This window comes from Paramisgurnus dabryanus, chromosome 8 (genome assembly GCF_030506205.2).
Source record: "Paramisgurnus dabryanus chromosome 8, PD_genome_1.1, whole genome shotgun sequence".
Classification (NCBI taxonomy): domain Eukaryota; kingdom Metazoa; phylum Chordata; class Actinopteri; order Cypriniformes; family Cobitidae; genus Paramisgurnus; species Paramisgurnus dabryanus.
Window position 1 is genome coordinate 39,769,209 of NC_133344.1, and position 27,893 is coordinate 39,797,101.

General features: G+C 35.7%; 1 protein-coding gene and 1 long non-coding RNA gene across 3 annotated transcripts in view; both read left to right on the forward strand.

Annotated features, from left to right (window-relative positions):
• The window catches only part of LOC135770551 (uncharacterized), a 78,036-nt gene that overhangs the window by 31,306 nt on the left and 18,837 nt on the right, over positions 1–27,893 (forward strand). The window lies entirely within an intron of this gene.
• On the forward strand, positions 4,653–26,896 carry LOC135771508 (BICD family-like cargo adapter 1). Its single transcript, XM_065281779.2, has 9 exons — positions 4,653–4,944; positions 6,160–6,375; positions 13,055–13,171; positions 16,061–16,207; positions 16,509–16,691; positions 21,509–21,658; positions 25,032–25,138; positions 25,239–25,359; positions 26,237–26,896. The coding sequence occupies exons 1-9, from the start codon at positions 4,720–4,722 to the stop codon at positions 26,426–26,428; spliced, it is 1,458 nt and encodes a 485-aa protein (XP_065137851.1). The 5' UTR covers positions 4,653–4,719; the 3' UTR covers positions 26,429–26,896.

Sequence of the window (27,893 nt, forward strand, 5' to 3'; positions counted from 1 at the left end):
GCTAAGAAAATAATATGTTGGACTACAAACTAAAAGTTTGGATTGAGACTACACTGAAAAAAATGATTCTTTCAATTTACTCATTTTTTTTAAGGTAAGTGGTTGCAATCATTTTATTTAATTTTCGATTCAATTTACTTAAACATACAGGGGTGGTTTTCTGGACAGGGATTAACTTAAGCCAGGACCAGGCCTTAGTTTAATTATGAAATATAACTAGTTTTTACAAACATGCCTTATGAAAAACATTAATTTTATGCATTTTGAGGCAAAGCTGATGTATTTTAAGATATGTCAGTGCAAGTTGTTTTCAGTTTGAACAGCTCTTACATTTATTTTAGTCTAGGACTAGTCTAATCTAATCCCTGTCTGCGAAACTGCATCACAGTGTTCAATCTGCACTCTAATTAATGTTTGATAAGACTGTAGGACTGAAGGCATTTACGTGCACTATTCAGTTTTAGTTATTGCGCCATCTGTTGCCAACAGGAGGTGTGGCACATCAAAATACCATTGCCATATTCTTTCCATATTTACCCACTTAAATGCATATCACCCACTGTTCACTGGGCCATTGGCTAGCGTTGACAATGGATGCAACAACCCTTTCATCACTGCTAGCAGCTTTTAAAGGCTTTATAGGTTTATTACAGCAAGACCGTTTTAGTTAAACACAGTTTGATCAATGCTACAATGTGTTTATCATGTTTTTATGAAGATTTATTAATTGATGCTTTTCTTATATTAGTTGCATTTTCCTAAAAGTAGCAAATCATTTCATCATTTTTTCCAGGTTGAGTTACAACATACCACTGAAGAGTCAAATAAATGATGTAATGGGACTTTGCTATAAGATATCAAAAAGCAGTAGGGGGACTGGTAGGAGGTCCACCCGGTATATTTGTTGATATGTTAATGACCATATTTACTATATCTCTGCAACAAATGCTTGTGTAATGCACTTCCTAACCACAGAGTGGGGCTATAACATCATCTTTAGGAATTGGAATTTACCTATAATAAATTTGTACCCCAATTAAAACCCGATATGTCATTATTAATCGATCCTATTATCATATTTAGGTGGGACATTAGGAGGAGCAGTGGGATGGTTGATGACCAGAGGTAAATTCCAACCTCTTCATCAGATGCAAACGATTGTATTTAATACTTTGATAAGTAATGCAAAAGAAAAGCTCGGAGCCAAAATAGTAGGCTATGTGAACATTGTGGAAAATTAGATACTGGTGGTGTCACCTGTTTAGTTTAGGTTAAATGTGACTATTTCTGATTTTGCTTTACCATACATGTTTAAAACAAGTCAAAACGCTCAAAGACAAAAGTAGACTACAATAATTGCTCAATAAAAATTAAGAAATATTGTCAGTCCCAGGGATGTTGCAAGACATATAGCTGTACAGGGGCACATGGCCCCAATTACTTTTTCTATCATTTTTTTTTTTAAAGAGCACCAATTACCCAATTCATGATTTTACATTTCCTTTGGTTTATAGTGTGTGTTAGTATATGTCAACGACATGCAAAAGGTACAGATCCCAAAGTAAATGATGACAAAAGTCTCCAACTTAAATCTGTTTTCTTGGATTAGGTTGTATTATTATAATAAGATCCCCTTCTGACATCACAGAGAAGCCAAACTTCAATGGGCTATTTTTCACATGCTTGCAGAGAATGGTTTACCAAAACTAAGTTATTGGGTTGTTCTTTTTCATTTTCTAGGTTGATAGAAGCACTGGGGACCCAATTATAGCACTTAAACATGAAAAAGTCAGATTTTCATGGAATGTCCCCTGTATAGCATTTTTTATCAGCTTATAGAATTCAGGTCAAACTACAAGAACATTGTGCCTTACATACTTTAATCTCATTTTTACTTGCGTCACTCATAAATGATCTACTACAGTCCATTCATCTTTATTACCTCACCTTATAAAGTTACATAATAGGCCTACTTATCAGCGTTCTTACATTTAAATACATCTCACTTTTTTTGAATTGTTTAGCTTGAAATGAAAAACAGAATTATGATTTTTAAATTAATTTAGAATATGAACATGACAAAAAGCAAACATTAAAAGTAGATCACATGACTTCATTATACTCTCATTCTTCTGAAGTAACACAATAGCTTTGAGGATAAAGGTATGCTTCATTGTACTTCCTGAGAGTAAATATGAAAAACATTTGGGGATTTTAAAAAACTCCCTACTGGTTTACAGTCAGTCAGTCCCATGGGATGTTTTACATGCCTAACCCACAACCCAAAGCTTCTTAAATTTAAAGTTTGGTCATGATTTTAATAATTATTGGAAACATGGTATTATCATCAAGGGCCACATCAGATTTTGAAATACATTTGAAGAACCCACACAAATTTAGCTTTATTTACTCCAAATTAATTATTTCTGTACTAAAGCTATACATGGACATTTATCTTTACCCTGCTTTTAAGAACACAATTTCATATTTTGGGAAAAAAATGGTACCACTGCTCTCTACATACAGTATCATATTTACAGATCTAAAGTAAACATCATAATCAACGTTATATATAAGAAATATCTCTCATTTCATATCCATTGTGAGCCATATTTACAGTTATCATCATGAGATAAATTACCCATGGCTTTATTTTTGTAGTAAGTTACAATGATTTTAGCAGATTAATTACCATTTGTATAACCATATTTTTACTACACATAAAACACCATTGTTATCATGGTAATAATAATACATTTTATTTATAGCGCGCTTTTCTAGAACCCAAAGCGCTACAATGCACATTATAAGATACAATACAAGAATAAAATAAAATACATAAAAAAATGGTGGAGAACATAGTACATTTGTGGTGCTTACTACCAAAAAAAGTTTACTACAGTTTAATCATGATTCATTTTCTTAAGGGCAAATCAAAGGCAAAATGCATTTCTTGATAATTATTGCAAATAAACTATGAAAAAATATATGTGGTTGTAGTCTTTAAAAAATTCAATACTTTTGGGCAAACCACACATACCAACTTCTGTCTGATGCTGGTGAGTTTTGCGGTCCATTCTGTGTTAAACATGCAACATTCAGAGTTTATCCTTTATTTTGTTGCAGTGCTCATGTTTTACTTATTCAAGTCAGCGAAGCAAGAGTCAAAGGCCCTGTCCCAAATTGCACACTCCGGACTTATGGTCCTCCTCAGAGTCCACACTTTGATGAAATATAGTGCAGACTTAAGGGACCCTTGATGCAAGAACACGTGGGTGCACCGGAGTTGTATTTTGGGACAGACTTGAGTGTCACGCCGGAAATAGAAAGAGAAGTTGCCCCTTAGTGTTAACTCCTCCCTTCCTTCGTCTGATTGGTCTGATTGCTCTTTCTCAAGGACTTCTGCGGCTCTGTCTCAAATGGCACACTTCATGTGAGCTTTCGGCATTACATGATGTCATCAAAGTAGGGATGTGCATCGATGCATTGCGCTCCCATTAAAAAGACCTGTCTGAAATCGATTCTGAATCGTAAGGCTCCGATTCAGTGTTTCATGCACTGCTTGTGCATGTACTACGGCTCCGTGATCAGTAGGAAGTCCTTATCAATCTAAAATCACTACAAGTTTGACTCGTTTATAACGTGCATTTAAAAAAGCAACACTCGTCAAACACAATCATTTAAAATATTCTTTATTATCATGAAAATACCTGAAACAATCTGAAGAACAGCGATATAAATATTCCTTTAGACATTTCCTGGAATAGTGTTTGGTATACTACTTCTTCTGTGGCACAAATTGTGTTTCTAAGCGAGAGCGCCCCCTGGCTTTTGGATGTGCCTGCATTTCACCGTAATTCATTCAAATTCATTCATTGAGAAAACGCGCATTTGCCCGATTAATTGTCACAACCCTAATATGCGCTCTTTTGTGCCCCCTGCAGCTGGTGGCGCCCTAGGCGTCTATCTTGTTCCAATAGGATATTTCTCTCTAGTTCGCCTATGCCTAGAAACAGTCCTGCAAAGATTGTTGTTTTGATGTTGTTTTGATTCACAGAAAAATTAAAGTGTTTTCCATGATTCACTTTAAAATGAAAATCGTTTTGGTAAACCATTCTCTGCAAGCATGTGAAAAATTGGCACTGCCATAATTAGTGCAGCAAGGGAAAAATAATTGACAGCACAGTTTAGTTTAAATTATGGCGATCGTTTTTTGCATTTCATCAGCTCATTTGCATTTTAAAGGACAGATCCAAAATTGCATATTTTTCTTCACATCTACAAAGTGGTGATTTTAACATGTTACAATAAATTATCTGTGAGGTATTTTGAGCTAAAACCTCACATACGCACTTTGGGGATACCAAAGACTTATTTGAGATCTTTAAAAAAATCTCATAATATGACCCCTTTTACAGCATTAAAAAATAAATCAGAGATATTGGTTATCACAATGTGCTTTTGTGTTATAAAAGTAAGTCAATTATTTTTTATTTAAATGTGGGTTCGTGAACTTCGTGCAGAGTAACAGCTGTAGACACAAATGCTAGAGTTTTCATGAAATGACTGTTAGCCTACTGGCTGCGGTGTGCAGTCACCTGAACTAAAGCCCAACCCACACGAGCACCTTCAGTTCACATCTCCTCCTCCTCCACACAGAGATCTTCACACCACAAACTCACAGAGACTCGTCCTTATTCTCTCTCATAATCATCAGACATGAACCGAGGTGAAGAGCTGTGTTACAAAGCCCATGAAATGGAGGTGGATGAAGACTTTTACCCGTTTGATTTGAGTAATGACGAAGATCTGCTCGCGGCTTTACGGCAGAAAGAGGATGAAGTTCTGCTCGCGGCACAGCTCGGGAACGCGCTGCTCTTAGAAAACAGACAACTGAAAGAAGAGAGACAAACAATTCATGACGAATACACACAACAGATCGAGGTAAGAGATGGACAGTGTCCACACTATAAATTCATTTTATATAAAAACTTTATATGTATAAAACTGTGTGAGTATAAAATAGTGACCACACTTTAGCCTACTTCTAAACGGCTGTGTGGCATCACATTCGAATCAAGTGGTATTTTTATCATTTCTAGTGGTTTCTGAACCATTTATTCAGTGGCTTTTAAGCGGTTGGTGTCATTTGTTATTTTTAAGTGCTATATTAAGTCTTATATATATTAAGTCTTAAGTATATTAAGCTATATAAGTCAATTTATGGACAAGTAACACAGAGTAGCCTAACACAGGTGTAGTTCTAGAGCTGTGTAATTAATCGTTTTTTCCTTCTTTTTTTTCATTTATGATTCAAACAATTACAAAAACAAGATCGTAGCCTAAGTAAGACACTTATTCTGCGATTAAAATATAAATTGTGTAGTAGTACTGGACTGTGTTTGTACTGTTTTTTTTGGGGGGGGGGGGGGTGTTAGAAAAATGTTTTTTTTTTCGTAATGAAAACTTTCCTGGCTAACAAAAAACAAACCTTGAAAAATAACGTTTTCAGAACCAAAAACTAAATTTAGGGGAACATTTTAGGAACCAGAAATTGATGGCTGAGATTAAGTCAGTTTCTAGTAGAGTAACACAGGTGTAACTTAGGGCTGTGCAATTAATCATTTTTGATTTTCAATTTCAATTTTCGATTCAAATAATTACACAAACAAGTTAAACGAATTAAACAAAGTATTGTTTAATATATCAACTGCCTACTGCTGGGCTGATGTGTTTGTAAGACACCACTGACACATGTAGCCTATTGCAACACTTAATACAATGCAAATAAATGCATGTTTTTTTTTTAAAGTCACAGAGTAATCATGTTAAAAATTGTGTTTGTGAGTTTTTAAAAAAATAACCGTGATTATGTTTTTGCCCATAATCGAGCAACCCTATGTTCATCACAATTTATTTTCAGTACTAAAAATAGACTTCTACATTTTCACAAGGAATTTCTCTCTTCATTTACAAACTTTATAACTGTCTAAACTTTGGAGCCATTTTATATGAAAGCATATAACAGGCAGTTATTTCTTCAGTGAAGTTTACTAACTAATATTTTGGTCTAGCAATATAAAGGTAATAATATTAAAATTAGTTTCAGATCTTTCATCTGGTGTAAATTGAGATATCAGTCTTGTGTTTGATCCTCAGGAGTTGCAGCAGGGCAGGTACGAGCTGCAGGTGAAACTGGACAGCTGCCAGGCGCACTGGGAGGGTCGAGTGACCGACCTGGAGCAGGATGTCCATGAGCTGCAGGTACAGGTGGAGGGACTGACCCAGAACCTGTGTGAGGCAGAGAAAGAAAAAACAAGACTCAACCATGAGCACAGTGAACAAAGCCAAAGAATCAGGGATCAGCTGCAGAGGGTGAGCGACACGTCTATCTTTCACTGTGTACATGAAATCACAAATCGTTTTAAGAAGGAGAATAAAAAATATAACATTGCACACCAGAAAGTTAAATTTTATGTTGGTCTATTGCCATAATATGCACATTAGCAGTTGTAGGAAGCAGAAACATTACTAGGAATATGTTTAGTGCGCATAGAGAGAGAAAGCACATTCATCTAAGCTGCCGATAAATACCAATAGTTTTGCTTTTCACTCATTGTTTCAAAGGATTATGTTCATGAAATCCTAGGAGTGCTGTGCGTACAAACTAGGGCTGGGTGGTATATCGAGTTTTGGGAATATATCTGTATTTTTCCCAGTGGGATAAGGGGTGAGACAATACTGTCTATATCGGTGCAAGTGAACAGAACTTCTGCCTGAAATGTCAGACATGAGCTGTCCAGCCAGCTCACATGCTGTGCAGCTGTATATTTTCAGACAGGGAGGATTTGGGTTCAAATTAACCAAATGCTGGGTCGTTCTTACCCAATGCTGGGTTATTATAACTCATGGTTGCATAACAACAACCCAACATTCAATAATTTTTAACCCAGCATGTGATTGTCCAATATTTATCCAACATGGTTATCCCAGCCATTTTAACTCTTTCACTGCCAGCGTTTTAAAAAAAAGTTGCCAGCCAGCGCCAGCGTTTTTCATGATTTTCACCAAAGTTTAATGCCTTCCAGAAAATGTTCTTCTTCAAATATATAAACATACAATATACCAAATGAAAGAACAGACCCTCTGCTTTCAAACAAAAAAAAACCGTTTCATCCTACCTTCAGTGGTTCTTTTGTAATCAGCTTTTGAATATGGTTAGGTTTCTGCAAAAACACCACATTTTGAGCAAAAAGCAGAGATAATTCCATTTTTGTGACGGACTTTTCATAGAGATCCCATTCAGAGCGATCTTTAAAACAGACACGGACATGCAGCAGCTTGCCATAGGGCAATATTTCCGGGTTTAAAAAATTGCGGAAATCCGCCACCTGGTGGATAATAGCGGTATTGCGGAAAGACAGAAAAACTCGTCATTGGGGGGAAGCATTTTCTCTTAATTGACGAGATATCTCGTCAATGGCGGGGAAAGTGTTAAGAATGTGCACCGTTTTAACAAAGGTGTGACATCTCACATGAGGCTTTGGCTTGAATGTAAACATTTATACCACTCTGTAGAAAATACTGAGATAAACGTAATATATTGTATAGCGCCACTCATCCCAAAATGACTGAGATATGAATTTTGGTCAGTATCACCAGAACAAATACAAAACTGCAATTCTGTTGTCATTGTGACACAATTTAAAAAAATCACACATTTCTGATGGGTTTTATTGGGCAGATATAATCTGCCCTGATCATCTGCCATTTTTAAACAATCGTCTGATAAAAATGCTGCTTATCCCTATAAAGCATCCTGTTTGGTGGATCACCCTTTAGGATTAGTGCATTTCTTTCTTTGGAAAGAAACATTTTTAACTGACTTTTCACAAAAGCATGTATCACTGTTTAGCAACCTTGAGGCTGATGGTTCTTGAAAGGTATTATTTAAAGTAGAGATTTTTAAACAGAGTGTTGTAATCTGATGTTTGCTCTACTCAGAAGTATTTACCACCTCAGATATACTCATAACATCAGAATGGACTCTCTAACCTCTGTATTTTATGCTAAATAGTACAAATCTTATCAATAGGTCAGAATAGATGAGTCGATTTGAAACTTACATTGAATTCAGTTTCAACTTTTGATTTGGACAAACCGTAAATGTCTTGCACCTTGTCATAGTTTGAGTGATCACAGTATGGAGCAGTGTTTTTAATAAGGTCATTATGGGCAGGTCACTGGAAGCTTTTGTACTTTGATCATTTGAAGTATAGCTGGGGTGGTACCATAGGTGTGTCTTTTATTGGCATATGTCCACACTGTGATACAGACGTGACAGAAGAATCATAAAATACCAGAACGATTAGAGGATCAGCAATAATGTGTCTGTTTCTATCTTTAGCTCAGATAAAGATGACATCAGGTTGTTCCTTGGTCTCAGGGTTGCACATAAGATATCCATAAAACATTATGAGGAAGGTAATCATAAAGTAAACATTGTGCATGCTTTGCAGTATTTGTGTGGTGCAGTTTAGTAGCATTCCTGCACTCATCCAAGATCACATGATCACATCCAATAACAACTCACCTGATTCTAAATAAATCACGAGACTTGCATTGTAATGAAACTTGTTAGTTTCACTTTTAACTTCAAAGTCTAAATATATAATGTACCTACTGATTCTTGCATCAATAAAAATGTAGCCTAATTTATGCCTTTAAGAACAGGGCTGCATAACAATTAATCGCAACTAATCGTTTGCAAAGTACGTTTTTGTTTACATCATATATGTGTATCGTGTATAAGAGCGAGAAAACTCAAGAACGATCTGCGTGTGACTGCCACATCTGAAGCATGCACACAGACGTGCGACCCCGATATATGCGCACATAGACAAAATTACAGAATTTTTTTTTTTTTTTAAAGAGTTCACGAAGATGTAATCTATTATGTCTTAAGTGAATGTTTGAGTAACTGTTTTGGGAAAATATCTTATGTGTAAGATTATATTAGATCCTTGCATTAGTAGATCTTAAAACAGATAAATATGTGATGCAATTTATCACAACTTATGACAAACATGCAATTAATCTAGATTAAATATTTTAATTAATTGACCGCTCTAATTTTTATATTTGGATACAATTTATATATTTTTTATATGTGTATATATGTGTATGTGTATATATATGTGTATACTTATGTGTATATAATAATTATGTTCATATAAATATACAAACATACACATGTTATGAAAAAAAAGTGTATATTATAAGTTTTCATATATATATATATATATATATATATATATATATATATATATATATATATATATATATATATATATATATATATATATATATATATATATATATATATATATATATATATATATATATATAGTTCAGTTCTCACTGTTACTTTACTCGTATTTCACTGGAATGTTATTTTTGTTGTATAACATTTTGCAACAGCTTTCAACATGGCTGATCCAGTCAGATTTAAAAGTTGGAAATATTTGATCATAATAATTCGAACCTTGTTGTTTTTAGTATCGGTTTCTTTTGTTTTGAAGTCAGTCAGCTCTCCATGACAATATTTGTTCCATGAGAAAACCCATCTGTCGCAGTTGACTCATTGCCTGTGTAAACTTTCACATACGTTTCTCACACTGGTATCTAATCTTCAAGGGTTGTGCTGTTCAAGGTCATGGTTTGCCCAATTCTTCTGCATGTTTACACTCTTGCTGAGACTCATGTGTTCATTTAATACAGTACATACAGTATAACACTACTCACTCATGCACTGCTAAGTGCTTGAGGTCATGTTGTGTTGTGGTCGTATACTTGTGTATTGTCGACAGTTTGTCCTAGAGTAATGTCTAACTAATGCCGTCCCACTGGGAGGTCCCACACCCTTACATTCTCCACAAGCCACACGTCAGTCGGCCAAGTGACCGTGTCTCTGACAAGGATTTTTTTCCAAGAAATCAAAGTTCAGGAAATAATGATGTCTATGCATCCTGTGCTGTGAAGGAAGAGGAAGTGGCTCTCTTACTGATTCACAGTAGCTCACACCATGTATAAACTCATCTTCAGTGCAGTCTGTGACTCTTATGGTTTGGTTGAAGATGGGCTTTTTTTAAATATGGTGAACTGTCATTTTCCAGCTGTGTGAGGCAGTGGTGAGTATTCGTGGGTGCGTGCGGGTTGATTTGGGTTTTCTTTGGGCAAAATATAACTCTGTGTAGTTTCCTTATACCTGTAGTAGTTTCCAGTAAAGTCTTTGCATGTCTGTAATATTGAATAAGGTCCTCATTTTCAGGATGTTTTGCTCTTTTTTTGCCCTGGGTATATGAGATATTAATATTTTTATTATCTTTGCATGTCTGAACCTTCACAAATTAAGTAGATGTCATATTGTTTACAGAATGGGCAACATCACTGCACGCTCTATCGGCACGATTTTGCAAGGTTAGATAACCATGCTGAGAATTCCAGGATAGTTTTGCCAAACGGTGAAAGAGAGCTATTTGTTAGTAAAAGTGCTCAGGGCCCTATTGTTTTTAGGATTGTTCATATTGTCAAGGTTTAAGGGGTGTTTTTGGCACAGGAAGTTGTCATTTTAGATTTTGTAACAAGTGCTTGCGGTGAACCGTTAAATACTCCTCCTAGGGGATTTGTGTGATTGTTACCAAAAGGGGTGGGTGAAAAACCAGTAGATATGATAAAACGATAGATATTTGGCAACCGGCAGAGAATTTGGACTATCATCTTGATCAGCGTATCTCCTTAATGTTGTGTGCATGATCACGAAAAACGTAACGCTTGTACGCTTATTTAAGCACCACAGTTTTAAATTAAGTGATTTTAATCCGTTGAAATACAAACAACATTGCTAAATGCGCGCACTGTTTCTGTATGAACGGAGCGTGCAAGCCGTGTATCCGCTGCTCATTGATCTTGTGAGCATTTTTGAAACTTTATTGGCCTTACTGGCCCTGCAAGGATCCTCATAAGACCATTTAGGTTTTAAGAGAAAGTAAACAGCTGAAAAAGAAACGCATGTTTAATTGGCGTTTCACACGGTACGCGACATCCGCGAGTGTCTAGTTTATTTTTAATAGGAAACGTCTTGCTCGTGCACCCAAAATCCTGTCCCTATTTAGATATACAGTACTGTCCAAAAGTCTTAGGCCACCACCACCAGACTTGTCGTTTTATAAGTTTTAAAGGAACAGTATGTAAGAAATTTATATCAATTAATCATAAAATGGCCCTGATATTTCATAAGACATTAAGAAATCATTTTCATTTGAAATACTCATATCACTGACAACAGTGGTCTGGCCAGGATATTGTCACTTAAAAAGTGGAGTTGCAGCCCTCAACTTATGTTTATGTTGTCATTTTGTGTATTGGCCACCAGTTGTGTGATTGCAGTACCAGTTTTAGCCACAAGTTTTGTGATTGCAATACCAGTTTTGGCCACAATCCTACATACTGTTCCTTTAATGTTCATCCATATTTATTTTTCAGTCTATTTTATTTAGATACAGAAAAGAGAAAATACAGGAAATATGTAAAAATAAAAAAATTCAGGACTAAATGTCTTCTTAAGGCATCGTCTGTGTTTAGTGTGACCTCTCTTGGTACTAAACACATCTTCAGCGTTTTTTAGCGGAATGAAGTAAAAAGAAAATTTGAGATTAGGATTTAATTTATTTAGGTTTAAGAGATTCTGCAGTTTCCTGCTAATGCTCAAGTGGAAGTCGAGTTTACCCTAAAAACTTGACACATAATAATAATAATTATTATTATTTATTATCCTTATTTCAGCACTGATTGTTTATCTTCAGTGAGCTTGAGTTTTGTTTGTTTTTGTCTTCTTTTTATGCTTGTGTAAGTTTTTGTGAGAATTATGAAAATTCTATGGGATTAAATATTTTAATAACATAAAAACCCTTTTAAAAGAAAAAGAAAACTCTACTGTTAAACATACGATTATCATGATATAAAAAATAATCTTATTGGGATATAAGATTTTGGTCATATCGCTCATCCCTAGTTACCAACTTAGACAACATTATACAAAGACATTGAAGGTGCTACATTGCAAACAGATTCTTGGTGTCTCAAACGATGTTGCCATGGCAAGAAAATAAATCCAAGAAAAGGGAAACGGGAATTATCTAATATTTTCTGCATTGAGTTATTTTGATCAAACTTGAGCTGTATATATCTGATCATGTAGATGTAGCTATTGTAAGTCACTGTCACAGCACCACAAACTGGTAGCAGGAAGTGAGTCACTTCAAAATAGTCCGCTAATGTTTACCCACTTAACTGCATGTGCATTGTTTTCTGAGAAAAATCATGTACCAATGGTGCTTGGGCCTGTTTTTTTCGTGGTTATTTTTGGGCATTTACTAGCCATATGGTCGTCTGTAATATATTCAGCTATAAACAGACTAGTTAAGAGACGCCAAAAGGAACAGATAAATGCATCCCCAGGGTTAAAGTTTGGCTTGGGGCATCAGCTGTCCAAAGCGTTATTGAATAGTACAAAGAAAAGACATCACAGCATGTAAGCTTTATTATCAATGCTGAATGGCCTTTCCCTCATGGGACCACTAACTGTGTCTTTTTGTGGGAGTTGAACCAGGACCTCTGGTCAGCCCTCTGTACACGCTTTATCGCGTGGGTTATACCCCACCCCTGTACGCTGCACGCACACGCTCACAATGACTAATCGAGCATCATGATGTCACTGCCAAGACCAAGATGCCAAGCCGCATCTGTCGTGTGACTCTTTGATTCAGTGTTTGATGAGCTCTGATTGCTGTCCAGTTATCTGCTGATCAGGTCTTGTCATCGCAGGCCTCCACTCGCTCAATGAGAGCCTTTGTTTAGCTCTTAACAAGCGGACATAACTCCTTTCTTTTATGAATGTGGCCACATTTCTTTCAGCGAGTTATGAACACACTGAATACATTTCAAAGCACGAATGAAAATTTTTTTAACAGTCTGTTTTGTTCTGCGTGTATAGGCGATGGAAGTGGAGCAAACTATGACCAGCAAACTACAGATATTAAAAGATGAAATGAGAGAGAGAGGACATTCAAGACCTCAGGATGAAGAAATCATCAGTGCTCTTAGAGAACAGGTGAGAAGCTCTTCTAAACTTTTCAGTGTTTTTCACAATGGTGTGCTTCAGATTATGTTACATACTGTTGAAGCCATTACAGAACTGCTACTGTTAAAAAAAACTAAAACCTTTTAGCATAATAAATTGACTTTTTGGTCCAATATTTGTGTGTGCTATGCACTTTGTTTATTGCGATAAGATACAGTATTCATTATCTCTGCCAGAGATGCAATATTTGCCAAAACATCAAGCTTTTCTTCTATGCAATTACGATTTCATTAATTTATCGATACTTTAATATTAAGTGCCTAATTAAAGGTACAGTGTGTAACTTTTAAAAGGATCTAATGACAGAAATGCGATATAATATACATAACTATATTACCAGTGGTGTATAAAGACCTCACATAAGAAACCATATTGTTTTTATTACCTTATAATGAGCTGTTTTTCTCTAAATACACCATGGGTCAGCTTACATGGAAGTAGGAATGTAACGATTAATCGTGTGTCCCATTAAAATGCCTGTCTGAAACCGAATCTGAATTGCAAGGCTGCGATGATGTGTTTAGTGCACAGCTTGTGCGTGTACTGCGGCATTTGGTCAGTAGGAAGTCCTTATCAATCTAAAATCATTATGAGTTTGAGTCGTTTATAACGTGCATTTAAAAAAGCAACACTCGTTAAACAAAATCATTCAAAATATTCTTTATCATCACAAAAAATACCTGAAAGAATTTGAAGAACAGCGATATAAATATTCCTGTAGACATTTCCTGGAATAGCGTTTGTAATGCTGCTACTTCTGTGGCACAAAGGAAGTTTCTGCACGGGAGCGCCCCCTGGCGTTTGGATGTGCCGGGATTTCATCGTAATTCATTCAAATTCATTAATTGAGAAAACGCGCATTTGCACGGTTAACCGTTACATCCCTATATGGAAGTCGCCATTTTGTGGCGTCATGTTTCTACAGTGGCCCTATACAGACAAACTGCTTTACAGAGCACATTTTGTCACTACTATATTTTGTCTTAGACAACAATATTTATCCTCTGGCGGCTACCTCTCTATGCCTTTCGGTAGTCGTTGGTTGCAATTCACAATCTCACTGCTAGATGCTGCTAAAATCTACATACTGCTCCTTTAAGCAGTTACATTTTTAATAACTTACGAATGCAACCAAAATACATAACATGAATGTTTAATTAAACTCTTTAAAAAATGTCTTTGGTTTTCTAAGCTTTAAATGGGAGAAAACAGAGATCAGGGAACAACTTTTTTAACCCCAAAGAAGTGCATCCATCCTTCACAGTTTGAAATATTGATGTTTTTCTTAAAGGACAAGTTCGGTATTTTACACTTAAAGCCCAGTTTTCAGATTGTTTATGATGAAATAGAACGGTTTGACTGAAATGTGGACATATGATGCAGGCCCAAGAACTTTCGGTTTCTGTTGTATCAGCCCCCACCTCTGCAATGGCTGTATAGGTGCACAGGAACAATCCTTCCTAAAATGCATTTAACTTTCGTTTAGAAAGATGTGAAACTCACCGAGTGGTCAGGGGTGTTCACTAATATGGTCACACAAAAATCGCTGCAAAAGATGCTTTCCAACAGGTTTTATCGTAGTTTTTAGATGTGCTGTGAGGTACGGTATTACTCTGCTCCAAGTTGTTTGTATTCTTGCAATTGGCAAAGGTGGATTATCGCCACCAACTGGGCTGGAGTGTTTATTATTCAAGCTCTCAAAGGATTAATATACGGGTGTGAGGCGTTTGGAAAAATAGGTCCACAAGTTTACAACGTACACCTGTTTTACCATTCGTTAATGCATTTTAGGAAGGATTGTTCCAGTGCACCTATACACCCATTATAGAGGTGGGGGCTGATACAACCAAAACCGAAAATTCTCGGGCCAGCATCATATGTCCAAATTTCAGTCAAAACCGTTCCATTTCCTCATAAACAATCTGAAAACAGGGGTTTAAGTGTAAAAACCGAACTTATCCTTCAAAATATCACATATATAATAACCCGCAAAAACACTTATTAACCCCTTGGAGCCGTGTGGATTACTTTTGTGAAGGATGGATGCACTTTTTTGGGGTTTTAAGTCAGAAGTTGTTCCCTGATCGTTGTTTTCTCCCATTAAAAGCTTGGAAAAGCAAAGACATTTACTAAAATAACTCCAAGTGTGTTTGTCTGGGGTAATTTAATTATTTGGCTAGAATATTGCTTTAGTACAGCGGTTTAGTCATCTTAATGAAAACGCGTAAGGGTAGTTGACATGTTAATGTGTTATTTGGTGTGACATAGCAAAGATTTAGGAAAAAAACATCATAAATCTCTCTCAAGCTGTTTATATATTATCTTAATGTTAGAGTTCACATTTAACATTTTATAATAAGGGTCCATGAACCTTGATGAACTAATACCCAAGTTAATTCTTACTTAAATATGAAGTAATGCTGAGTTAAGACATGTACTAAACATAAACTAATGAAGAGTCATCATTTTCTACAACATGACTCATGACTCAACACATGATTTATTGTTAACTAAAACACATGTAATGTTTTAGTTTATGATTAGTACATGCCTTATCTCAGCATAGCTCATGCCGAAGTAAAAATAAGTGTATTTGTTAGTTCATCATGATTCATGGACCCTTATGATAAAGTGTAACTGAGTTAGAAATGACATGAGAGAGTTTTGTCTTCTGCTTATTATTTGACTGCTGTCACACCATATGACACTTTTATGGTTTATTTGTCAACTACCTGTAAACACAGATCTTTTTGACAGCACGAAGGCAAAACTTTGTTTTTTACTTCATTATTTTCATGTAAATTTATTCTGTGAATGTTTCTGACTGTGTGTGTGTGTGTTTAAATTGTATTTGTTTAGGTAGCACGGCTTGTACAGCGTGAGCAAACACTAGAACAGCGCTTGAAGACAGCATGTCAAGAGAATGAGGAACTACGAGAGAGCGCATCTTCACTAAACACACGCCTGGATTTACAGGAACAACAGTGTCATACACACACTCAACAGGTTTAGTCACACTTCATTTAAATCTGGGAAAATTTTTGTTTCATTTAATGTTTTATTTTTAGAAAAAAAAAAAGTAAAAATTATGTATCTTCTTGCAATCTTTAAACCACACATGGATAATGCACTATAACGTACTTTACTCCACGCATTTTGCCTTAAGTGACTTACTGTGCATTATATACATTTTATCATGTGTGTTCCTTGGCTTTCGGCCAGCTAGAAAAACACTACAAATATTAATACTATTTTCAAATCTTAAATTGTCTGAAAACACATTTTGAAATAATAAATTTGTATACAGTTGGCAGAGGCGTGGAGTGAGGTGGAGGTGGTTCGTGCTCGGGTGCAGAGGTTACAGTCTCAGGTAGATGAGCTCCAAGAGGATAATCTGGCCCTTCAGGAGAAAAGTCACAATGAGACGTCATTGTTGTCTGAGCTGGAAAACAGTATGGACCCCTTGGACTGGAGTCAGGACAAAGAACAGGTGAAATATTACCCCAAAATCTCTCCTGCAGTCACCTGATAATGCCAGACTGTACAGCTACTGTAAACAAACACCTTACAGGAGATTTGCTGGCGTTGCATGATTAACCTGTTTTTACAGTAAGCCTTAAATTAGCCACACGCTATTTGGTGATAAAATGACTGTAAAAATGCAATATGTCGTCATAAACGGCCCACATTTTGAAAAATGTAGTGGCTAGATGTTCACTGAGACGGACCATCTGACACAAAATCTGACACTTTTAGTTATTTGTCAGCAAATATGTCAGTATGTTATGTAAAAATGCAATTTAAAACCACAGTAAAAATGCAGGCAGATCTTTTGTCACAATATACTAATCTTCAAACTAAACTGAAACTTAATTCAAGTACAGCCTTAGTTTTACACCCAAAATTCCAGTGTATGTTCTTCAGAACCCAAACACAGATTTTAAAGGTGCCGTAGAATGTAAAACTGTATTTATCTAGGCATAAATGACTAATAAGAGTTTTGTAAACGGTAATGACATATCATGAGCCTCAAACAAGATTGTTTCCTCCTTTTTGTGTTACCTTGTGCACATGGGCGGAAATCCCGGGGGGGTCGGGGGGACAGGACCCCCCCTATCTGAGGGTTGTCCCCCCTAAAATATCATTAGAATATGTGTATTGAAAATAATTTAATGATTTATAATACTTAAAATAGTTGTGTAAGAAGTGAAACAATACAAATGCAAACGGAGCAACAACAAAAAAACGTTTTAAACATTTTGATTCCCCCTCCCTTGCCTCACAGTGGTTTGGTCCACTGCCCGCGCCCCTTTTACCTCACCACCACACATTCCGGTGGTAGAGAAGTGTACGGAGCCGACGCGTTAATCAGCTATACAACGTTTCCCATCACTTATCAGTTTATCCTCATATGTTTTAAAACTGGACTATTTTGACATCTAAACATGAACATATTTTGTTTTCTGAGAACAGAAGCAGATAAACGATCAAGAAAACATTTTTATGCATTCATGCAGAGGTGAGGCAGAGCTGAAAGTAACAAATTACATTTACTCACCTGGCTGTAACTGAGTTTTTTGTGTACTTTTACTTTGAGTAGTTTTTAAAATCTGTACTTTACTTTTACTTAAGTATGTTTAAAGTATTGTAGGTTACTTCGCTACAGGTTAAATCATATCCGTTACTGAGTAAAAATAAATAAAAAAGTAAGGTGATAAAGACGCGCCACGGTCGGATGATTGATTGATGGGCGGGGGAACGCGCAAAAAGAACCATGGAGAGGGACGAGACAGGCGCGGGCTAATGCAGACCCTCAATTCAATTCTTATGAAAGAAACCCCTGGCCTTTGACGCAAAGCGATTGTTTCATTCAGGTAGGGTTCGTGCTCTTGAGTACGGAGTTTGTGAATTGCCGACCGGGTTTTAACCGCTAATTTGCACGATGCGTTTTTAATACATGCGCATTATCTTCCGAGGTCTAGCAGCTTTGCGTCAAGTCAAACAACTTAAGAAGTCCTCGAGAATGCGCAGATCATTAGACATTGCAGAGAGAGAGAGAGAGCGAGCGCGCGAGAGAGATAGATTGAAAGACATCAGGTACACAGGTCTGGGAGCTAATAAACGTGTAAAGGATGTATAGTGTATAGCCATGGCACTCATCTCATTATATGCTCATTTATGTATATAGTTTAATAACAATGTATGTTACCAGCAATACATCAATTACAACCTTCATATAATGATTGTATTTAGCTGCTGACCTCATATTATTTTTGCTTCAAAAGTGCATAACTCACCTGTAAAAATCATTAAATAATTCCATAAATGTTTCTTAGTTATAAAAAAGCTTTTTATTTTATTAACATTTGTTATTGCACTTTAATTGTAGAGATGTTTACAATTAAAAACATAGTTTGAGATGTATATATCCTTCCTTTGTGAACTATACTAGAAACCTCTCCCCGCTGTAAAAAAGTAACTCTTAAAATTAAAATGACTTTTTACTTGAGTAGATTTTTAGACCAGTAACTTTACTTTTACTTAAGTAAAATATTATTAAAGTAACTTTACTTTTACTTAAGTAGCATATTATTAAAGTAACTTTACTATTACTTAAGTAGAAAATTTTATTAGCCTACTCTTTTCACCTCTGCATTCATATGTATTAAAATTAAATTTGCGTCTGTTCATAGAGAGAGAGAAACGTTTTCTATCTGTACCCATTTCCTTGCAAGTACAATTTTGCCTGTATTATTGGTGTCCCCTTCAAAAATTGTTCTTGAAAAATTTTATGTTTATTGTCCCCCCCAACATTTAGATGAGATTTTCGCCCCTGCTTGTGCATGCAAAAGACCGCTGGAAAAAAGACCAATCTCAACATAACCCAAACTGTGACGTTACAGTGGTGATGTACACCCCAACATTAAATTACACATTAAATTAATTACAATGTTGTTACAATGCTAAAAACAAAGTTGTGACGACTGAGTTAGCGCTATATGCTAGTTAATGCCTATATGCTAACGTTGAGGCTGAAGTTCTACTATTGACGTTTTTGCAGGTCCATACTGAAAAAACACAAACGTACTATTCAAAAACATCCATTAACAATCTCCAAACAATTAATTATTCCTCAAAATCTGTATCTTGGTCTGATACAGACTCAAACATAAGATCTGTTTACACACAGAGCTACTGAAGGAGCTGCTCTGTGAAACAGCCAATCAGAGCACAGCTCAATATTATTATTCATGACCCTTTCAAATAATATAATAATAGACCATTTCATTTTAAAGGCAAATCCTAGGGATGTAAATGGACATGTAAAACTGTCTGGATAATTTTTGCACTTAGTAAACCACATACCTTCTATGTAGATATCAGAGAATAATATAACAGCTGCATTCTTTGCCATTGTAGTTTTGGTTAGGACTGAAACTATTCATCGAGTTACTCGATAAACTCGATTACAAAAATCCTCGAGAAAAAAGCCCGGGTTACAGCTTATCTCTGTCCCGATCAGATTAACGGATCGCATTGTGACAATGATATGATTGACGTGAGGTGCAGATGAAAAATCTGATCACGCATTCCGTTATTCTCGCTGTCACAGAAGCGCGGCTCATGATTGCGTAGCAACGAAAGATGTGCAACTCTCACGCACTTATGAAAGAACAAAACAGCACGTTGACACGCGTTTAACACGTAAGCGGGCCCGTAAACATCAATAATCAAACAAATATACAACTAAGTAAATAAAAATCTTTCTGCGGGCCGAACTATGTTATATGTTTGACAGAAGACTTGCGCTGAACGCGGAGCCACTTAATATGTTCGTGTGGAAACGCACACAACATATTATGTTCCACCTATGTTCCTCACACAAAAGATTGCATTCGGCCATTCGGTGCACATGTGCACCGTGCCGAAAGCCCTGTACCGAAACGGTCTGGTACGAATACACGTACCGTTACACCCCTAATACATTGATGTTCGCTGATTTTAATCTCATACTGTATTTGTAGCGACGTCGTAATGCGGTTTGACTAAATATGATGTTTAGCATTGATGTTTTTAAGTAGTAAACGTATTCACTTTCAACTGCAAGAGAGTATAGTTTAAAAAACTCACGCGCCAGTCAGACCAGTCGCAGCAATGCATCACATATGCTTAAACTTTTATGTAGTCATGCAACAATAAGTACTGTATGCATTCACTGTATACGCTGGGACGTGATGTTGTGATGCGATTTTTCGACGGATGCTTCGCCTAAAATGCACCGCAATGCAAGTCAAATGCAGCGTTCTATTGAAAATGAATGTATGTATTTCTGCCGTACCAAACTGGAATGAAGCAACTGGTCTGATTAGGGTGTCGCTCTTTCTCACGCGAGCACACACACAAACACACACACACACGTTGCTAGGTTATCATAGCAAATAGGCTCACCCCAGAAATTGTATTTGTTAGTAGCCTAATGGTAAATGCTGCAGGTGTAAAAATCTACATAAACCAAATATTTACTTTGATGTCAGGGCTAGATCACAGTATGTTGTGCATATTAATAAATTAAATTTGCTTAATTGTTGACACTGACTCTTATAAACACTAAATGGGTAAACATTGCAATAAATAGGCTTAGTTTTGGAGCTAAATGTTGGGAGTTGTAATGAAAAGTTTTTTTTTTTAGAAATGAAAGTCAAATGCTTGATCATTTTTACGGCCGCATCATTTTCGTTATGCATTATTTGTTTTGGTTGTTTAAAACACACACACAAAAATATCAGATTAATCGAACGATTAAGTGCTAGATTAATCGATTACGAAATGAATCGATAGCTGCAGCCCTAGTTTTGGGTTCTCTTGTTACTATGGGAGTGGATGGTGTTAAACAAATAACTGCATTCGACTTATATTTTAAGTGTGTCCTGAAGACACACAAAAGGATTTGGTGAAAAACAAACTAAAATATTATCCATTATTTGATAAACGTCTTGACCTGTGTCCTCTCTGTGAAGAGTTGTTGTTGTTTTTATGATGTTTACTCTTTAAACCATGTGTAACAACTAAAACAACAGCAAAACCCACAACCAGAAAGCACAGTAATGTTTTCAGTGAAATGTGACTTCAGGGAAATGCAGACTGTAAGCTTTAAATATTATTCTTAAAATAGATAAGTGTTTGTTTGGTAACAAGGTGTTGTCAGAATTGATTGCATTTTGAGTTTCTAGTGCACCTCATACACAAGGAGTGTTTTGTGTATTTTCTGCATGTTCATTAATAGAAATATCTTTCTGTCTTCTGCAGGTGTCCCAGGACGTGAGCTACATCCTGAAATTACTGCATCCTATGGTCCACAGATCAGCGGCTGAACAGAGCTCAGATGACAGCCTGCAGGGCATGCTAGGAAAACTGAAAGATGTAGCACAAAGAATAGCGCACAGTGACACACTACAGGTAAAACTGCTATGTGATACCCAAACGTGACAAAAGCTGACATATTTACTGTCGCTCTCATTCTGTGCTGAATATAATGTATTACTTTCCTACAAAGTATTGTGGCATCTCATACATATCTTCTTTCATTTCACACTGGATCTCTAATTCATTAAAAAGTAAAGGACACATCTTTAAACAACATCCCAGCAAGGTTAATTTAGTTTTTTTTTTTTTCAAATTTGCTATTCATTAACAAGCAGTGGCTTTTGAATTGTAATGAATAACAATAAAATTCTTTATCACATTAGTAATTTTATTTTGTATCTGTTGTCTAGGCAACTATGTAGTGGTGGCAGTTAGATAGTCACAAAAGTAACTATTTATCAAGCTAATATAACTAACCTAACTATGTGGTAGAATCAAGGAAACTCTTTTTTTTTTATGCTTTTCTTGTATGATAACCATGATGTGACCTAATTCAGTTGACCTCATGAAGCGCCATCTACAGGTATTTCCTGAAACAGCCACGTGCAGCATTTTTTTCGATGGAACAAAAGCTTGTTGATCACGAAAATTAATATTTATTTTATAATATTTCATTTCATTTTACGAACTTTTTTTTATCAATCTTAGTTTCAGTTTTAGTTTACGACAATAACCCTTCATCCCAGGATATATACTGTATGAAGTGTGTTGAGTGAATACATGTGTGCAGAGCTGTGATGTAGACCAAGGGTGGCTGTTTGTATTACATTTTCTGGTCGCTACATAGTTCACATCCAGACTTTTGCTGTTATTTTATTAATTTTGTTAGATTTCTTGTATTTGCCTGGGCATTTGTGGGATACAAAATTATGAGGTACAAAACTATTTTTATGTACTATATTATCATTAAGGCAAAAGGTTTGGACTATGATTTTATAATTTTGTGCTAATGGGACCAGCTGCTTGGGGAATCAATATTGGCATTTGCATTAAGGCAATAAGTTTCTCAGTTTATTGTTAGGTTTGGTTGTGTAAATGGATCACTGAAGACACAAATGTAGCTAGAGAGAAAGAATAAGACAAAGACATATTGTGAGAGATGGATATATGATACAAATGCAGTAGAGAGATATGCACCATAGATTTCCATTTATTTCCCTCAAGCCAACGAGGCATACAGTGCTGAATGCGTATCAGTCGTCTTCAGGAGATGAGGAAGTCCATTGTGAGAGCAGTGAGCGATCTGTGTGAGAATCCCGCCCGGCTGTAGGAGCTCCGGGATCAGGTGGCGATTCCTCATGTGTTAAAGCTTTCAGACACAACTAATAATAGCCCGCTACTGACCTGGGGTCAGTTCCTAAAAACATGGCTATTGTTTGGAGTGCCTGATGATGAAGACTGAGGAATGTTTAACAATGATGTTAATAGGGATCTATTTGGAGAGTTTGGGAGATCATTCCACCAGCAAGGAAAAGTAAAGATGAATGAGTGGGAGAATGATCAAGTGCCCTTTTGTAAACGTACAATAAGGTGTCGTACATTCACTGTCTGGAAGGTTTTGGGTGGGGTGTAGATTTGCAGGAGGGATTGTATGTACAGTATGTCAGTGGCAAATTTGTATGCAGGCAGCAATGACATGAACTTGATGAGGACAGCAGCTGCTAGTTAATGGCAAGAGATGAAGCGACGTAGGCTATGATACTGTATGTGCTCTTTCAGTTGACTAGGGGACCTGTGTGGTTTGAGAACCCGTGCAGGAAGACTTGCTAGTAGAGCATTGCTGTAATCTGGGCCTGGTTAAGGAGTTTTGCCGCTTACTCAGTTAGATAACGGCTGATTTCCCTGGTTTTGTATAATGCAAATCTGCATGACCCTGTTATCTTTGACGACCAGCGGACCACATAGCAAAGACTAGTTATTTTCTTCTTGGGAGGTATTTTCTCAAAAAAAAAAAAAAAAAAAACTAACTATGACATTGACTCAAGATATTTATTAAAGATGGATGTTAAAATAATACATTAAAAAAAAACTACTCTTCTTGGTCTGATATCTGAATTGACCTGTGCGCTTTTTTTAATAATTATACTTTTTTCATTTATTGTTAGTTGTTGTTTTTCCTTTATAGTTGTTTAATTTATTGTTATCATGTTAAAACAGATCAAACTATTTAATTGTATAATATTGTTGTAATATATTGGGATAATTTGTTACATCTCAATAAACAAATTGTTAAAAAAAATGAATGAAAACCCAATTTTGACAAAACATTGATATTCCAGCGCGACAGCCAGCAGGTTTTCCCAGATCACATTTGTAATCTATGAAGTGTGTGAATACATTACAATGTGCGGCTTTTGCTTTTAGCATGTTTATTATTGTGTTTTTTTTTGTCTTTTATAGGGTTATTATTTTTAGTAGCATTAGTTGATGAGAATCAGGCTTAAAAATGTTTTTAATCAAGTTAATTCATACATAGTTCTGCAATTTTTAGATGAAATTGAAGTTTTTCCAGCAATCCGTATTTCCACTATTATGCACCAGATGGCGCTCTTACCTAACTTATAAAACCCAGAAGTATCCCCTTTGGGCAAACAGTAAGAACTCCCTGTATGTTTTGATCATCGCTCTGAATTTGATCTCTATCAAAAGTCCTTCAAAAAAACACATTTATCTCATAATTTTGCTCAATTTTGTTTTTTGAAAAAACCTACCCATATTTGAGAGGTGATAAAAGTTTTTATTTCAAATCAGAGGGGTTGTTCTTTCATTTGATATATTGCATGTTTATATACTTAAAGAAGCACATTTCCTGGAAGTAATTCAACTTTTGTGAAAATCATAAAAAAATGCTGCTGACTGGCTTAACTTTTTTTTTAAACGCTGGTGGGAAAAGAGTTAACCATCTTTTCCAATCTTACTTTTTATAATTAGACTTCATTTTCGAAATGAATATAGCCTTAGAAGCTGGCATGGTGTTTAATAAGAAAGAAAGAAAGAATCAGGTTTGTAACTTAAAAGTCACGGTCGGCAGGTTATGACTGTGGTGCTCTTGGGCAAGGCACTTTTCCCCCAGTTGCTCCCCAGGCGCTCCAGTGATAGCCCCGAGTGTGCGTGTGTTTACTGCACTGTAAAATCAATATGTATTTTGTGACTTTTACTTATAAAAACAAGTTTAATTGTGTAACTTAATTTTTTAAGTTATGTCAACTTATCAAAGGTCAAAACTTAATATAGTAGGTTGAATTGACATGCGAAAACAAGTTGTTCTAACTTCATGCTGCATTTTTTGAGTATTGGTCACATTTTGAGTATTGGTTACCATTTTTGAATATCACGTTACTTTCACGTTTCACTTTCAAATGGTCTTATGTTGCATTTATCTAAAAACATAAATTTTCTCCCTTAGAATGAGTGCCTAATAGCAGAGAATGCAGAGTTAAAGCTACATGCTGAGAAGATAATGAATGAAGTGGTTCAACAGGCTATAAAGGACCGGGATGATGCCATTGCAAAGTAAATACTAAACAAAAGTTTTATGTTTATGATACAGTATCAGTCATTTGAGTGTCATTTCTTTGAAACTATGTTAAGTTTTGTTGTTCTTCACGTGCAGGAAGACAGCTATGGAAGCAGAACTCCTAAGGACTAAACATGACATGATGTGCCTAAACAACCAGCTCCTGGAAGCCATTCAGCGGAAACTAGAACTGTCTCAGGAACTGGAGGCCTGGCAGGTCAGTTAGAGTCAATTACAAGATATTTTGATAAATAATCTATAATTTTAAAATGAGGTAGACACCACATGATATATGACAGTGTGTCATTATGTATTTAACACAAACTAGGCTAAAAACTAGCTGTGAGTTAAAAACTAATTAGGGGAGAACGGGGGGAAAAGTAACGCTGGACGAAAGTAACTAAACAATTTTCTTCGAGCCCTGATAACATTTGCATCCCAAACTATGACAGCATCTTAGGCACACAACGCTTGACTGAGCTCATAAATATCACGTTATTTGCACATCGTTTTCTGCGTCTAGATCAAGAAACCGATGAGCTACTGTAATTTTACTACATGCAATTTTATTTGTATTGTCTCTACCTCTTGTTTGTTATGCACTGATTGTCAAAAGCTGACCAAAATTTAGCATTTGTACTTAAAATATTTAACTCTTTCCCCACCATTGACGAGTTATCTCGTCAATAAAGAGGGAAACTCTTTGTTGATGTGGTAGCTCTTAACCAACTTATAAAACACTGAAGCATCCACTGATGCAAAAACAGTAAAAACTGTATGTTTTGATCATTACTCAGAATCTGATGTTTAACAAAACTCCTTTACAAAAATACAAAATTTGATATTTTTGAATAAACCTTCTAGAAAAAAAGATAGGACCAAACTTTTGATTACAAGCAGAGGGTTTGTTCTTTCATTTGATGTTTTGTATGTTTATATATTTAAAGATTTTTTTTTTCTGAAATGCATAAAAAATTTGGTGAAAATCATAAAAAATGCTGGCGCTGGCAACTTTAAACAAAAAAAATGCTTGCGTGAAAACGCTTCCAAAATTAGTTTACCATTTAAACAATGTTATCTAATTTACCCCATAGGATGATATCCAGATTATCATCGGTCAACAACTGAAGAGTCAACAGCAGACAGATCAACAACCACAGAAAAGGTCAACGGGTCGCCTGTCCTTCCTTCATAAATCCAGACGTGCCTCCTCATCCCCTTCGACTGCATCAGAGACGACGGCTCCAGGTTCACCTTGGAGGGACTGGCTCAAACTGAGCAAATAAACCCAATACTGATAAACAGAATGCACCAGCTGCTACTCCAATATTACATGCAGCCGTCTACGTCCACAACACTGCGTTAGAGACTGGATTATAATCTACAGAGAAATGACAAGTCAGAACAACATTTGGGACTACTGACAGACCAGAATTTAAATTATGTGTGAGACAACAGACCTGCTAATTCATGAACAATAAATGGGTGAATCTCACGGAAAAATAAACAGGTCACCTTTGACTCCCAAAATAAAATATGACGAGAAAATATAAGACATTTTGTGTAAAGCAAATTAAGCTCTTTTGTACTATTCATGCATTTGTGTATTTCTTGTAAAGATTTTCTTTTTTGAACTTACTTGCAAAACTGTTTATTGTATTGTAAATGGGTTTATTGAAATTGTGAACTGGGGTCACTGGGGGACATCATGCTGGTCATGACCGTGTTGATTGTGAAGACAATGTGTATATATATATATAAAAAAAAAACATTACAGAGATGGTCAAATACTCAAGTTAATGGTGCTTAAACCTTAAAACACTTAACTCGGCTTGTGATATTGTTGATTGCCATATTGTTCACTTCTAGTAAAGGGTTTCACTGTGACACTTCACATTAGGTATCATGAACTAACAGCAATTTTTGTAGCAGTTTATTTAGGTTAATGTTTATAAATATACTACTGTTCCTTCTAATTTTGTTTTATTCTTAATGTAAATATTGTATTATTTCATATATTTAGAAAATGCCATTAACTAAGATTTATGAATGTTATGTATTATTGATATTTTTTATTTTATTAACTGCATTGAAACTTACTGTAAAGTGTTACTGGTATAATTCTCGGTCAGAGAACACAATGTTTTAGATTTTTTACCTTAATAAAATGCATTTTTTTGTATTTTCTACTGTATGTATTTTTGTAAGTAAGATTTTTAATGGTTGTACTACACCTTTTTGGTGTTTGTGCAAATGTTAATGCTGCCATATGAACCTTGGTGCACAGCAAACATGTGGGCAAGACATCTTAAAAAGTCGCCTTAAACATTTGGCTAGTAATGTAAATGTTTGTCAGTCTTGTTATCTGCTCCACCTACTGGTCTTTTGAATCGTCTAGTGGTACAAAAGCAGTACCCTATCGCTGTACATTGTGATGTTCTTTTGAAACTGTTAATAGATCTATAAATCGAAGCTCAAGCGACAATAGTTTAAAAAACATTTTTTTTTTTGGAAAAACTTATACATAAAATGAAACTAAAAGATGTGCCATATTAGGTGCACTGGAAGGACTGGCATATTATACAGTATGGATGCAAAATTGAAATTGCACAACTTTTCATACTGCGTGTTATTTATACTTACTTCATAAGATTGGATTGGATAGTTCTAGCCTTTCAGCATTTTTAAGTTTAGGTGGTTATATTTATTCACTATAATTCCCTGATGTTTTCAGGCAATTTTCTAATGCAA